The sequence below is a fragment of the Sciurus vulgaris genome, assembly GCF_902686455.1.
Source record: "Sciurus vulgaris genome assembly, chromosome: 7".
Classification (NCBI taxonomy): domain Eukaryota; kingdom Metazoa; phylum Chordata; class Mammalia; order Rodentia; family Sciuridae; genus Sciurus; species Sciurus vulgaris.
This window is the reverse complement of record NC_136467.1, coordinates 155,922,098-155,937,749: the sequence shown is the minus strand read 5'-3', so window position 1 is coordinate 155,937,749 and position 15,652 is coordinate 155,922,098. Positions and strand designations below refer to the sequence as shown.

The 15,652-nt window shown below is 50.8% G+C and overlaps 1 protein-coding gene across 1 annotated transcript; it reads left to right on the top strand.

Annotated features, from left to right (window-relative positions):
* Window positions 1-14,639: 14,639 nt before the first annotated feature.
* LOC306665646 (histone H4) lies at window positions 14,640-15,053 on the top strand. Its single transcript, XM_079147333.1, has one exon. The coding sequence runs from the start codon at window positions 14,681-14,683 to the stop codon at window positions 14,990-14,992; it is 312 nt and encodes a 103-aa protein (XP_079003459.1). The 5' UTR covers window positions 14,640-14,680; the 3' UTR covers window positions 14,993-15,053.
* The last annotated feature ends 599 nt before the right edge of the window (window positions 15,054-15,652 follow it).

Genomic DNA, 15,652 nt, shown 5'->3' with positions numbered 1-15,652 from the left:
CCGCCGGCCATCCTGGCGGCCCGGCCGGCTCGCCGGGAGTCCCTGGACCTGGCGCGGCGGCGGGTCGGCCGCTCCCTGCACGGGAGGTTCCCGACTGCGCCAGGGAAGGGCTGGGGTGGGACGGGAGACCTGCTGCGCGGCCGTTCCCGGCGCTCTCCCCTTGTCAGCAGGTTCCTCTTCTGTCCACAGGGTTTCTGAGGTTCGAGTTCAGGGATTTTAACACCGGATCTGGGAAAACAAACAAAACGGAGGCCCCGGGCCTCTCTGCGCCATAGGCGCGCCCGGGAAAGACGCGGGCGCGAGCATTGGTGGTTCAGTGGTAGAATTCTCGCCTGCCACGCGGGAGGCCCGGGTTCGATTCCCGGCCAATGCACGCCTCTTTTCCGCCGGGCGCTCGCAGCGCTGCCTTTTTAAGTCCGTGTGGTCGGCCTGCCTCTGGTTATCCGCTAGCCCTACGGAGTCTCTGCCCTGCTGGCCGGGCCACCTCTGCCCCTGGGTCTCCTCCCTACCAGCCTTAGGCCCAGCCCGGCGGGCGCGGGCGGCGAGCAGAGTGGCGCAGCGGGAGCGTGCTGGGCCCATAACCCAGAGGTCGATGGATCGAAACCATCCTCTGCTAGGCCATGGCTTCCTTTTGCCCGAAGCGCAGGCACGAGGGGGACCCCGAGTCCCGGCACTGAACACCTGTTTTCAGAGTTTTGGGGGCCGGACGGGAAGGCGGAGAGTCGCGAGGGAAGACTGAGAAGAACCGTCCTCTGCCGCGTGGCGCCCCCGCGGAGGCTGCGGCGCGGTCCTCCCGGCTGGAGAACGCGCTCCCCGGGCCTGGCGTCGGCAGCACGTCCTGAGCCCCCTGCCGGCGGTCCCTCCTCCGAGCGCGCCCGCTCTTGGGCCTGTCGTTCTCACCGCGGTGACAGGCGCTGGCGGCGCCAAGGCACCGGGAAGCCGGGGAGGAAGATACTACTCCTCAGGGGAACCGTGCGGCGGCCGCAGCGAGTAGTCGTGGCCGAGTGGTTAAGGCGATGGACTTGAAATCCATTGGGGTCTCCCCGCGCAGGTTCGAATCCTGCCGACTACGCTGGCGCGTTTTCTTGGCTGGCCGCCCGCGTGTGCGCGGCTCTTGTTTTCTCCTCGCGCTCGGAAGCGGGACTTGTGTCCATCTCCTGCCGGACGCCCAGCAGCCTCCCCGCGGCGCCCCAGGAAGTCACCCGGGACCGGAACGCCTGGGCCGACCAGCCTCGGGCTCTCACGCTCCGAGATCGCGCCCTCCGCCCCGCTGCCCCGGGCTCTCCAGAGACCCGACGCGCCTGCGCGCTGCCGGCTCAGCGAGCGCTACCGCCCCGACCGCATCGCGGGCGGGAGTCCGGCCTCCAACCGCCGGGCCTCCGCCCTCCCCGGGATTTGCAGAGGAAATGAGGGGGAGTTTTCAAAACGGCTCCTAGGTTTCCGCTGTCCTCTCTAAGAGACCGTTTTGCTATCCTAACCCTTACTGTTCCCGACACAGTTGGTGTAATGTGAACGACTGTTGGTGTGATGTGAATGATTGTGATGTGAATAACCGTTGGTGCAATGTGGATAACTGTTGGTGCAATGTGAATAACTTGGTGCAATGTGGATAACTGTTGGTGCAATGTGGATAACTGTTGGTGCAATGTGGATAACTGTTGGTGCAATGTGGATAACTGTTGGTGCAATGTTAATAACTTGGTGCAATGTGGATAACTGTTGGTGCAATGTGAATAACTTGGTGCAATGTGGGTAACTGTTGGTGCAATGTGGATAACTGTTGGTGCAATGTGGATAACTGTTGGTGCAATGTGAATAACTTGGTGCAATGTGGATAACTGTTGGTGCAATGTGAATAACTTGGTGCAATGTGGATAACTGTTGGTGCAATGTGGATAAGCGTGGAACAAATACGATCGAGCCATCGGGAAAGGCGGAGGAGGAAGGGAAGGAAGTGAAGACGATTAAAAAACCTCCCCTTGTGCTCGGCGCGGCGTGGCCAGTCGGGCCCTCTCTGCTTCGCGCTCGCCCTTCCTGCGCCCGGGGCCCTGAGAGGCTGACCGGCGCTGACACCGTGCTCGCCAGCTCGCAGGCAGACAAGCTCCCGTTGCCCAGGGAGCGCATCTAACAAGTGTGCGCTTGTGGTCTTGCAAGGGTCTGCTGTGCTCGTCCTCCCGGGCGAGGCCTGGAATCCCGGACCGCGTTTGCGGAGAACCTGGACCAGACAGCCTCTCGACCAAGGCGATGCGACGCGCTGCTCCTTTGCTGTCAAAGATCGGCCAGGAAGGGCGCTTCTCGCGGGCCCCATGGTGTAATGGTTAGCACTCTGGACTTTGAATCCAGCGATCCGAGTTCAAATCTCGGTGGGACCTTCTCAGCTTTTGGCGCTTTCCCTCCCTCCCCGTCCACCCTGCGTACGTGAGCCGACACCTGAGCACGGTGCCTCCTCCCTCCCCTGCAGGACGGCTCTGTTCCCGACTTCGCGGGAAGCCGCACGGACACTTTTGTTCCTCCCGCCTTGGGTGTCAGCGTTGCCCAGGTCTTGAGGACCGGCCTCCCCTTGTGAAGACCACTCAGTGGCTTCCAGTTCAGAGAACGTGTGGCAGGATTCTGGTCCCGAGGAACTGGTAGCACAGGAGAACCCGGGTCTGCTGCCCGGGATGCAGTCGATGTCTGTGGACTATCTAGACCAGGGTTCCCCAGACTGGACAGAGTGACACCCTTCACCATCTTTGGTGTGGATATCCCCGCAGAGCCCTGTGGGAGCCGGCCCCATGGTGTAATGGTTAGCACTCTGGACTTTGAATCCAGCGATCCGAGTTCAAATCTCGGTGGGACCTTCTGTGGTTTTGGTGACATGTCCTTCACGCTTATTTCTAACTGTTCCCGAATCTGGATCTGTAGACTCGTCTTCTCCCTAGCCTTTTCTTCCCCAGAGGGGTGCAACTCCTTAGTTTCGTTTTCGGTATAGGGAAATAGTCTCTGTGGCCTGGTTCTTAATAGTTCATGGGACAGAATTTTTTCTTCTTTGGATCCCCCTTCAAATATATTTTTGAATGCAAGAATAACATAAGAATTGCAGTAGTAAGCTCATCACTTACATGGACTTCATGGGTTGATGGTTGGCCACTGGCTTCTGGATTCAGGAAGCTGAATCCCATCTCCTGGGAACCTCAGAAACATCTGGTGACTTCCCTCTTGTGATTCTCCTGAATTCTTTGCCCACTTTCCAGCTGCATGTGCCTGGCTCTACGTGTGCTGCCAATTACTTTCTCCAAATCAACCCGGATTCTTTGGCGAGGTGGAAACTGTCTTGATCTACTTCTGGATTTCAAGCCCAGTCCCACTTTCACTTGATGTCCATTTTTGCCTTTTTGTCCAAAGTTCTTCAGATTCTGGTAATTTCCACTCTGGGTAATTTTTTGTTTTACAGTCTCCAATTTTCGTTTTCTCCTTTCCTGGAGCCTACTGGCCTATAAGCACTAACACTGCCCTGGGAAAGTCCTAGCTGCAATAGCTGTACAGCTGTGTATATGTTAGTGTCTCTAGTGACTGTATCCAGTGGGAGTTCCATTCAAACACTTTAAGCTAATGTGTGGCTCCCATTATTTGGAAGATTAACTGTTCTTTTAAAAGTACATATAATGAGATAAATTGGCTCATATTTTAATGGCTATCACCTGGATTTCAAGTCTCAATCAGCTGGATTGAGACCTGGATCTCCAGACCTAGATCAGGTCTGGAGACCTTGTCCTTAAGCTTGCCCAAATGGGGAATACCCCTGGCATGTACAGACATCCCCTCAGACTCGCACCTCCTCTCCTCGAGCAACACCCAGCTCCTTGCTCTTTCCTCTGGCCACTGAACGTTGACTGTCCCTGTCTCCTATAATTCCTCCTTCTGATGTCTGTTTGCTTTGCTGGTGGATCCAGTCCATCAAGTTGTAAATCGTGTGCTGGGATGATGGAGTGTCCTAGTTTAGAAGCCCCACCTGTGACTCTTTTCTTCTCTGGAGCATTGTAGGTCAATTCTGGACGCAGACATAAAAATGATAGAATGAAATCCCAGCCATCATAGTCACCTGAGAGCTTATGTGCTCTCCACACACGACTCTCTGCCAATGCTCCTTGAATTGAATCTGTGCCAGAAATATCCTAGAGATCTACAGAGCACATGCAAGAATAGACATGTTTTACTGTGAAGGTTTGTTATGCAAAGATCCCATTCTAGACTCTGAAAACAGCGATCCTGATTTCTTCTCTTGACTCTGCACACTTCAAAACATTTTCTGGTGCTCTCAATGATAGCAAAGGAGCCCCAGGAGTTACTCTGGCCCCTAAAATTTGTTTTAGAAAAGGCCCTGTAGGGTTGTAGCTCAGTGGTAGAGTGCTTGCCTCACGTGCGTGAGGCAGTGGGTTTGACCCTCAGCACCTCGCAAATCAATAAAATAAAGGTATGGATAGATGTATCCATCTACAAAAAAGAAAAGACCCTGTAAACTCCCTTCTGCTTATTTGTCTTCAGCCATGGATGAGGACCCACTTGGGGGCCATCATTCAGCTAACACAGCTTCTATTGGTCCCAGCATGACCACTAGATCAAATCTAAAGCCCGTTAACAGCAAGTTAACCGGGTCTACCTCAAGCCTCCCTGTCTGCTGTCCTGGTGCTGGCTGGACTGCAGCTGTCCCCAGGCTTGGCAGGGGAAGGACGCACTTTCAAACTCATGCCTTCAATGGCGGGATTCCATCCCTTAACAGTTATTGGGTTGAGTTACTTGCTGCCCATTGACTGCTGCTCATCTTTTGTTCCTGGCCACAGGGGCAGGCCTTCTCAGTATGCCAGGTCATTTTATCAAAGCACAAAGATGGAAGAGGCAGGAGTTCAAATCTGCAGGTTAGGCGGGAGTCACAGTCTTTTCTAACCTAACCCTTACAGTGACATCACGTTTTTGGCATTCTGTAGGGTAGAAGCAAGTCACTAGGGCCAGCCCACACTAAAACGAGGGGATTGCACAAGAAGTGTGGCCACCACACTGGGTTCTGAACACCCTACAGAGCCTGAGGCAGAATGAGCACGGCTGACTGACTCTTTGCAGGCCCATCCTCACACAGTCAAGATTGGCTGTATGGAATCTGATTGCCAAAGCTCCGATTGGAAAATGATCTTTGTGCCTCGTTTTTTTTTTTTTTTTTTTTAATTTTTTTAACTGCTTTGTTTGTTTTCCTTTATAATTAAGTCAGCACTGAAGAGCTTGTCTTTTGCTATTCTAATATCAGTCCTGGACAAATGAAACAGAATTTCTAAGGATGATGGCCTGACATGAATACTTCTCAAAAATGCCCCATGGTGGGCTGGGGTTGTGGCTCTATGCTACAGGGTCCGCTAGCATGTGTGAGTCCCTGGGTTCCATCCTCAGCACCACATAAAAATAAAATATTGGAATTGTGTCCACCTACACCTAAAGCAAAAACATGAAAAAAAATCCCTCATGGATTTAAATGTGCAGCATGGAGTGGGAACCACCCACCATCCCTTCCAAGGCACTTACTGCTTTCTGACACATTCTATATTTTGATTTTTAAGTTATTAACTGTGTATCTCTACATAACAAGGTATCACCATGGTAGGGAATTTTGTGTGTGGTATATACTCCTGTCCTTAGAACAGTGTAGTTTAAAAAAATGCAGCTTTGTATAACTTACCTGTTTTAGTTTGATATGTTCTGATACAGATTGATATTTAATAGTTAATATTTATTAAATCATCTTTTGATATGACCTTTGATCCCTGATCATTTTCCACATTTCATCTTTTATTTTCTTCATTGTTATGTCATGTTACAACATACTCACACATCACTTTTTTTTTTTTTTTTTATTCAAATAATGGTATTGAACGTAAGTGAGAAAGAGAAAAGCAGACCCTGGCATCTGGGAGCCAGACTGACAATTCTCAAGGCCTGCGTATTGTAGGAACTGGCCTGGTGCTCACCGTCCTTCTGTTGCAGTTGAACAATCTCACACAGAACAGCTACAACAGATTGACCTTTCTGATTGTGATGAAATGAGATAAAACAACCAAACATCAAGTGTTTCACAGTCTCTACTAAGTACATAGTGAAACAGTAATGGTGCAGTCCACAACACCAAACTCCCCCCACCAGTTAGTATGAGAGGTCACTGCTTTTACAGCTTCAACTTCATTGTATTTTATCTTCTAGAAAAAATTTATTCAGGTACCCAATTACTAAATTTTGCCCTCTCTTCCTGAAAGCATCCAATGCAGTGCAAAAAGCCCTGCTTCCTTGTACCCTCCCCACAATCACCCAACACAAGCACAATTCTATAGTAAGTTCTCTTAAAACACCTCCTTATGGGATCCTCCAAGGTTTCCCATGTGCATTCTTTCTAGTTACAGTAGCAACAAAAACAACTTATTCAACTGCAGCTGTATTCCTGGTGGTCTTTGGCTGGAGGGCATAGAAATACACAGCAGTAACACAAAATGGCAATGCCACATTATCATTTTTGTTACATTTAGCTGTACAAAATAAACAATGCAAAGTCCCCTCCGTTAGCCCTGCAATTTTGCAAGATAAAGTCCAAATTCTTCGGTCTGATTTGAACCAGTGACAATTCGACCTTCATGCACCACTCCCAGCTTCACTAGTCACCACCTGGTATTCTCGGAGAGGGGATGATTATTTCTTCCCAGCACTAATGGCAGGTGGTAGCATCATTTTGAGAATACTATCTAGCAGCTTCCAGGTAGGCGACATGAACTGGTTTAATTATGGTGTTAATATATGTGGCTTTGCAGAAACGACAAAATCCAATTTGATTTAAAAACAAAAGTGGTTATAAACTCCATTCTTCCTCATTAACCTCTCCATGTCCCCCGTAGGAAGTGTACTTTGTTATCTTTATTCAGGTCCAGCTCTCCTCTTCGCTTTTGCCTTCATTTGTCAAAGGGAGCCATTTCTGAGCGCAAAGACATCGTTTGCATCGAGGAAGTCATACGCTGAAGCGATAGAACCTGCGAAATGAAACTGTTCCCCTAGAACAATAAGGGCGGGAAACAAAAGGGGAACAGAGACGTCCAAAAAGAAATAAGAGACCTGAGCGGCCCCCGAGCAGGTGACGAGGTGGCCGAGTGGTTAAGGCGATGGACTGCTAATCCATTGTGCTCTGCACGCGTGGGTTCGAATCCCACCCTCGTCGGCTCGTGGGGCTGAGGTTTTATCTACCGTGAGCTTCGGAGCGACTGCGCACCGTACCTGTGGGCTCCAGAGCACCCCCCATTTTATAGAGGATGCACGTGATTTAAGCCCAGCCGCCCTCCCGGAGGCCTCGGCCTCTCTCCAGCACCCACGGACCCCCGTGGAGAGCCGCCCTGGGCGCTGGCGATCCCGGTCTCTGCGCCTCGCCACCCCATCTCATTTCTCCCGCGCTTGATGGTCTTTGCGCCGAGTTCCTGCTGCCTTCTGCAAAATCCTCCCCCCCCCAGATCAGATGTAGCCCTCGCCGCGAATCCCCACTCTATGTTCTGTCGAATCACTTCAGTCGAAGACCTTTTCCAAGCTCTCCAGCTTCTACTCATTTCTCCCTCCTACTAAAGAGCAAAGGAAACGCACGGGGAAAGAGGGGAGCCTCTCGTTCCCTCCGTACAATGTCCAGAAGCAGATCACTTCTCACGGACCAGGAGGAAGGGCTCAAGCGGACAGGCAGGAAACCTGGGCTCCTTCAAGGTCAGGTCTTCGTGTCAGGGCTGAGAAAACGCAACACGAGCCAGGCCTCACCAGGGTCAGGCTGACTCCCGTGGAAGCAGAAAAAACCGTCAGTGAGGCCTGCTGTCTGGTACCCAGACTCCCATCAAAACCGGGGTGTGGTGACCTGATGGGGCCCAAGAGTGCACGAATTGCTAGTGGACAGAGTGCCTCACGCGGGATGCTGAGCGGATGGGGACTCGCTCCCTTAGCCCTGCAGACCCTTGCAAGTTCCCAGACAACCGACATGTCTGGTATCCCTTTTTTGGGGACCCCTCTCCATCAGCAGCTCTGCTTTCTTTCTACTACTCTAATAAACCCTCTTGCCCTGCCGGCACCCTTGGGTCCCTGGATTTCACTCTTCAAATTTGCCAATGAACCCAATTCCACTCCATCACTACTTCTACCGCTGTGACTGTCAGGGAGGCCCAGTTGTCCTTCAGGCCACTGTGACCTGGCCTCTTGTTCCTCTCTGAACGTCCCACCCTGTTCTCTCATAATCCTCAACCCAAGATCACAGTCTACAGGGATGCACCACTGCATCCAGGTAACAGGATGGTCTTTTATCAAGGACACAGTGTATGTGCAGGTATTTACTGGCTACAGGAACATATAACAGCTCTCTATCTCACAGTAGTCAGCAACATCTTATATGTGTGCTCATAAGGGACTAGTTACACATATTATATTGCTCCTGAATGAGAGATCTTGAGAGCTTAATGTTTCTATTGAATAAAGAAGTAATACAGGAAAAGATTGATAAAGCTACTAAATAAAAATTAAAGGCTGTCATTTGGCTCCCAACATCCCATATCTAAACAAAAATGCAGCAATATAGTAAATTGCAAACTGAAAAAATTTGCTATACTGAGGGCATGCAGACGGTCTTCAACTTTTTTTTTTTTTTGATGCTGGGGATTAAACCCAGGGCCTTGGGCTTTGTAAGGAAAGGACTCTACCAACTGAGCTACCTCCCAGCTCTGGTCCTCAACTTTTCAACTCGTCTCCTCTTGATTTGGTTTAGTGATGGATAAAGGGGAGGTATTAAAAAGTTAGCTGCCTCTATTTCTGTGATGAAAATTCGAGATTGTTGGTGATCTGCGGCCAAAGGCCAGCAGATGCGCAGCGAAAGCTGAGTAAAGTTGTGCTTGTCGACGTATGGCAGTGAGAGAGACAGAATGCCATGGTGTGTCACCAGTTGACTCGGTCACCCTGATCGGTCATCCTGATAATCATTATGTAACAGGTGAGAGGACAAAGCAAAACTGCAGCTAAAGTTGATATAGAAGCAGGCGTCACAGGTGTGATCCTGGAAGGAGGCGATGTTGGTCATTTGAACTGTCTTGTTTCCACCTTGCTTCATCATGATCGCAGTGTGGCCTTACCTGTTAGTGGTGACCAGTTCTCTGAGATTGGCTTCATCTCAGGAGATGGCCGGGCCTTAGCATGAGTCGTTGGCCAGCTCTAGCTGCACCAGGGCCTAGTCGTTAATGCCAGGCCAGGTCCTGGTTGTCAGGACTGCTTTTGCCTTCTTCAAGATACATGTTAATTTGTAAATTTGATGAATTATTTATAATATGAAATGCAGCAAAGTTTAACATAATGGGAGGGGATTCAGAATTTCTAAAGTGCATAAATCTGTATTGACTCATGTGATTAAAATATGAACCTGAGTTTTTAATTCCCTCTGTAGTTTTCCTAATAACTTTGCAATGCTTCCCTAGAGATGGTGTCTCCCTCCCTGTTCCTTAACTTTGGGTTTGGGCATGGGGATGTCCTTGGTCAATGTGATGTCAGCGGGCCTTGGTCGCCTAGGCCTTTGACTTTCCCTGCATGAGTGTTCCTCTGACTGACTTTGTCCTTTACCCCTTGCCTGGTATAAAGAATGTACTTCAAGTCCACCAGAGCTCTGTGTGAGGAGCAGAGGCAGCTGAGCAGAGGGCTTAGCCTAGGCCTCAGGCCTTTAGCCACACATGCAGGTGATTACCCTCCCACGGTTGTGTTTGTTTCCTTGTATGTTATGGAGTAATAGCAGGTGTAAGCACAAGTCTTTGTCCCTTCTAAGACATAATGAAATGCCTAATATTTTTGCATCATAACAGGGGCAAAATTTTGCCTCTTTTTAGAGTTTTTGCCTCACTGGGCCTGAGAGTTCAACTGAAAGGAGAAAAAAATCTTAAGAATAAGATGAATATTCCAAGGTGAAGTCAGAGTGAACACTTTCATTGTGAATTGGACAGGGAATTGTCAATTACAACAACGTGGCAAGGCGAGGGGCTTGGCCGAGGTAGTTACTTTGGTGGAGAATCCGCCGGGAGCACAAGGACGAGTGGAACAGGTGGGTTTGTACAGATGTCCCTCAACCTTGACCTTTCTCCTTGATGGGAATGACACTTCTGCTTGCGGGAAGGGGGTGGGGCGCTTTTCAAATTCGAATTTCATCTCTGGCCCTTGAGAAACATGTTCAGAGTGACCGTCTGGCGCGAGCTGTGTTGACAGTGCCCCTAACTCAAGCCCGTCAATAGGATGTCTAGGTCGGCGGGGCGCGGGCCGGGCCGGCCGCAGGGACCCTTCAGCAGGTGCCTTCTCTGCAGAGCAGGGCAGAGGTGCAAAAGGACAGTGGAAGAACCAGGGAAGGGGCGATGGCTTGCTTCTTGGTCGGTTTGCTTTGTGTTCGGTTTTAAGAATACAAAGTACTGTCATTTTTCAGGAGTGTTCAGGACCCGGAGGAGAAACCTCCAGGAAAACGCAACTAACCACGAAGGGATTCGAACCCTCAATCTTCTGATCCGAAGTCAGACGCCTTATCCGTTAGGCCACGTGGTCCCCTCCGGGCGCTGCCGGCGGTGACGCTTAGGGAGTGTGGCGGACTCTTGCCCAAGTTCAGAGGCGCCGCCCAGGACTCGCTCCCTGGAGAATGGAAATGGCCCGCCTGGGGTCGCCCGTGGGCGGCTCTCGTCGTACGTGGCTGCTCCGGGAGGACGCTGCCCGCGGCTCCCCGCAGGGGAACTGGCTCACGGCCCGGCGCGCCGGCCTCTGCGGCGGCCCTGGCGCCCCGCGCCCGCCCGGCTTGGCTCGGCCCGCAGCGCCTTCTCGGCGGCGGCGCGGGCCGGGCGCTTCCCGCAGCGCGCGCGCGTCTGAAGAGCAGCTTCTCGGGGCGCCGGAGGTCCAGGGCGGCTTCGGGCCTTCTGTGCGGCCCTCCAGGACCTTCGCGCTTCTGGAGGTGCTCAGGGTTAGGAAGCGAGCGCGCAGGGGCGTCGGGGAGCTCCGACTGCGGACTCTGCTGCGTTGTCGGTCAGAGCGTCCGCCCTCGGCGGAGGGGGCCCTTCTCGTCCCGGACGCGCCGCGCGCGCAGCCCCGCGGCCGGATGCAGACCGGAGCCACGCTGGGCGGCTTCTGCCGCGACTGGCGGGGGTCTCGGTATCCACGTTCGAACACAAGGACCCTCCTAGATCCAGGCCCGGGCCGACCGTGTGGAAGTGACTGTTCTGAGTCCAGTGCGGGCGAGGGTCTGTTCGTTTAAGTGTCCCCCCGCTTTGGCACTGGGGATTGAATCCAGGGTGCCAGAAAAATCACATTCCCAGCCCCTTTTATTTTGAGACAGGGTCTACCAAGTCGTTGAGGTTGGCTTCATGAGCTTGGGTCCTTCTGCTTCAGTCGCTCCAGCCACTGGGATTACGGGCTTGCAACACCTACGGCGCACCTGGCCGGTTAAGTTTGAATTATTTATTAAACGGTAAGTGGAGGTGACCAACGTGAGGTGGTCAGACTTAGTGAGATAGGTCGTCCAAACCTTCCCTCTCACAGTTTAGGAGGGAATTGTTTGCTGACGAATAAACTAATCGAAGGCTAAATAAGAACCATAACAATTCCAGAGATTTTTTTTTTTTTTTCAAACAAGAGAATCCTGTCATATTCTTTGATCACAACTGGTAAGTGGTTTCCTGTTGCCTATAGAAAATAAAAATTAAACCATCTGCATTGGACAGTGACTCCCTCAGTGACCTGCCCTTTCTCTGTCTGCTCTGCCATAGCTCTAGAGTGCATTGTAATTCTAAAAATTCAAGAGCTTCCTTGACATTTTTGACCCTTACAGAGCCCCTGAAGACCTAACCACAAGTTCCTAGTCTTGCTAGATATGACCCCATGAACAGGAGAGTCTCCCCATTGGTCCTGTTCCCTTATCAGTGTCCCTTTCAGTTTCTGACATAATGGATTTGGTTCTCTTGCCAGCTCCCTCTGCTGTAAAGCCTGCCTATCACAGTCCTGCTGGCTCCTGCTTCTGAGAAAACCTCTCAGAGGTGCTGGGTGGCGTGTAGGGCCTTTCTCTTCTAACTTGTACTTGTGACCAGTACATTGTTACCAGTCTCATCTATCTGGTGTTATGTGTTTGGCCATTTCATATATTTAGGGCAAGGACCCTCCTTAACCAGTGGGTGAACTGGAGGTGATTCCAGCCACTTCAATTCTCTCCAACTCCCTCTCCCTCACTGCCATAATCTGTTACGCTGACTTATTAATGGTTCCTAGAAACTCTTCATTATCATGCCTCCTTTTTTTTTTTTTTTTTTTTCCCCTGTTGCCTACGGTGCTCTTTCTGACTGTCTAACAAGGACTTATCCAAGTTTCAGCTCAAAACCTGCCACCATTCCTGAAGCAGATCATTGCCAGGGCAAAGTTACACAGCAAAAGTGTTTTATTCAATTTTCATTCAACTTGTAGTAAGTGCCTTCGTCACACTCTGAAAACTAAATACTGGAATGTCCACATCGTCACTGGGTAATGATGTTATTCTATATCCCTGAAGCAGTGAATCACTATGAACCAGGTTGTCAGTGTATTTAAAGCAGACATGAAGATTCATGATGTGCACTGAATCTGGTGTCCCGTGGCTGGTGTTGTAGCTAGGTGACCAGCTCCCACTAACAACTTTGATTCCATATTCAAGTGGACTTTGCTTGGCAGGTGCAATTGACAAATGTCCTTGCAGTTCACAGCTGGAGAGAAGCACACAAGTGTGATCATTGACTGACAACAGAGAACAGGAAGCATTCTCCAGCCTTCAAAGTGTGCATTTCCCCCATGATTTTCCTGCATTCTATCCTTTGTTGTAATACAGCTCAATCTGTTAATCTGTTAATGCTGAGTTTTAGAAGTACTTCCCCCCAAAACCCTGAACTAGTGGATGGCCATGAGTCTGCAATCATATTTCCCTTGTTCCCACTGCACTCAGCACATGATCGTTTTAAATAAATGATGCTATAATAAAAATATTTCTTTAAAAGTAGATCTAGGCTGTAGGCTACTTAAAGTGTTTGAGCTTCTAGAACAGTATTTGACACAAATATCTGAACAGGAATCCTTTCTGAAAGAGAGAAAAATAAAACAACACATGTGTTTAAAAAAAATAAGCACAGAGATTGACTGTACAAGAGATATTACAGGAAAGAAGAGATTAGAGACACATTTACCAGTGTCAGGGGCAGAAATAATTTTCTTAGGACAGAGTTCAATGGTAGCTATTCAAACTCCACACCTGTTTCAAAGTGCCACTCACTCCTAAGAATGGCTCTTGTAGTTGCAAAAAACCCTCACAATGACTATCCAGTGAATGTACAGTCTATCATCCTAACCACTCGGCAAGAAAGGCTTCCTAATTTTTTATGAAAAAACAAAACAAAACAAAAACCCAAACCCAAAACAACCACAAAAAAACCCTACATTCCTGTGTCCCTACTCTGTTCTTGTCCTTAGCATTCAGTTTATTTCAGCATTTTCCTGGCTTCAGAGGCAACACAGAATTGTCCTGGCTGACAACTATGGCACTGCCATTTTGGCAGTCAGAAGAAATCAGATTCATCATGACAGGACATATTATAATGACACTTGGGTGTCCATGAAAGATGTTCTGTTGATCTGCAAAGGTGGTAAAACAGTTATATGCTTTTTTTTCCTAGAAATATTTTTAATCTCAGGACTTTGCCCCCTAAAACTTGGATTCAGCTTTTTTTTTTTTTTTTTTTTTTTTTCAATTATTGTGAAACTAATCTACAATATTTTTGTGTTAAAAAAAAAAAAAAAGCCACATGCTAGCAGAGGATGGTTTCGATCCATCGACCTCTGGGTTATGGGCCCAGCACGCTTCCGCTGCGCCACTCTGCTGCACGTCCCGGCAGCCTCCCAGTAGCCCTCTTAAGCTTCTCGCCAGCAGCGTGCTCGGGCCTTCCACAAGGAAACCCCGGTAGGAAATCGCCTGCTCAGCGTTTGTGCCTCAGGCAGCAGTTTGGAGCAGCGCTGTTACCAGAACCAGAGCCGGAACTCAGAAGGGAAGAGCAAACGTGGGCTCGCCGAGGTCACTGGGCGCAGACCCCAAGCGGGGCCAGGCTTTAACAATCACCACTTTCGTAAGAGGGGGACAAGCAAGCCGGGGATGGACTCCGGCCTCCGCACCGTGGGCGTTACACCACAGCCGAGGACCAGCCAAGTCTCTTCCTTCGGAAAAAGACGCTTTTGTTCAGGTTTTCGTTGGCGCCGTGAGGCAGCGGCCTCGCTGCTTCGCGCCTCTAACGGAGGACAAAGCCGGCCACCTGCAGTTTTGTGGCGAAAGAAGCTGCGCGACCGTTCCGAAGCCCACGATCACCATTCAATGGTGTACATTTCTTTAGTTTGGCAGTTGCTAAAAGGTCGTAAACTTCTCCGATGGGGACAAAGGACCCGCCGGAAAGACCTGAGCAGGGAGCATGCGCAGACGGGCGCACTTGTTTGTCAGTGACGTCATCCGGGTGGAGCCCTGAGGGGCGGGAGGAAAGCGTGCGCGGTTTCAGTCTTCAATCAGGTCCGAAATCCGTGCATATAAGGGAATTGCTTCTGTGCTTTTTCGCTCATCCTGAGGCTTTTCTGCAGCTAGGTTACCATGTCAGGTCGCGGCAAAGGAGGCAAAGGCCTGGGCAAGGGCGGCGCCAAACGCCACCGCAAGGTGCTGCGCGACAACATCCAGGGCATCACCAAGCCCGCCATCCGCCGCCTGGCCCGGCGCGGCGGCGTCAAGCGCATCTCCGGCCTCATCTACGAGGAGACGCGCGGGGTGCTCAAGGTCTTCCTGGAGAACGTGATCCGCGACGCCGTCACCTACACGGAGCACGCCAAGCGCAAGACGGTCACGGCCATGGACGTGGTCTACGCGCTCAAGCGCCAGGGCCGCACGCTCTACGGCTTCGGCGGCTGAGCGTCCAGGTTTTCACCTTCGCTTACGAATCTCAACCAAAGGCCCTTTTCAGGGCCGCCCACGGCTTTCCTTAAAAGAGCTGCCGTGCCAGTTAAGACCGGGCATTTGTCGTGTGTGCGTCTTGAGGCCGGCCTGTCACTGGGAGTAACTACAGGCTTGCGGCAGCGTATCTCGTAGTGATCGCGAGTCTGTCGCGTGCAAGCGGTCGGTTTTGGGGACTTGGGCTCCGTGTGGCTCTCAACTTACCCAGCGGGTGGAGGCTTCCCGGCCTTCGGGTGAGCGGTCTCCTGCCGAGCGGCCTGTGCTGTGCAGCAGGGCTGGCGAGTGTTCCGCGTGGAGCTTAAGGTTTACGCCAGGTTGCGGTGTGGAGAGGGTGTCCGTGAGCAGGAGCAAACGAGGTAAATCTAAGTGGACATCTTCAAGTACAGGCATCGGTGGGCTCGCCTAGCTCATGAACCACTTCACTCCTACAACTTCATACTGGTCACTAGTTGAAAACCAGATCCTCAGATCGCTACTCGGTTTGCGTAGGAAACGACCCAGTTACGGTTTGCTTAGAGCTAGAACCACGTTTCTGGTTCTGTCTCCCGTCTTATGCCCGTCTTCTCGCTTTCCTTTAGTGATTTGTTTGAGACCAGTTCTATAGAAAGTTCGTGAGTT

Bases quoted from the DNA above. Each gene is read 5' to 3' on its own strand.
- LOC306665646 (XM_079147333.1), top strand. From the start codon at position 14,681: ATGTCAGGTCGCGGCAAAGGAGGCAAAGGCCTGGGCAAGGGCGGCGCC.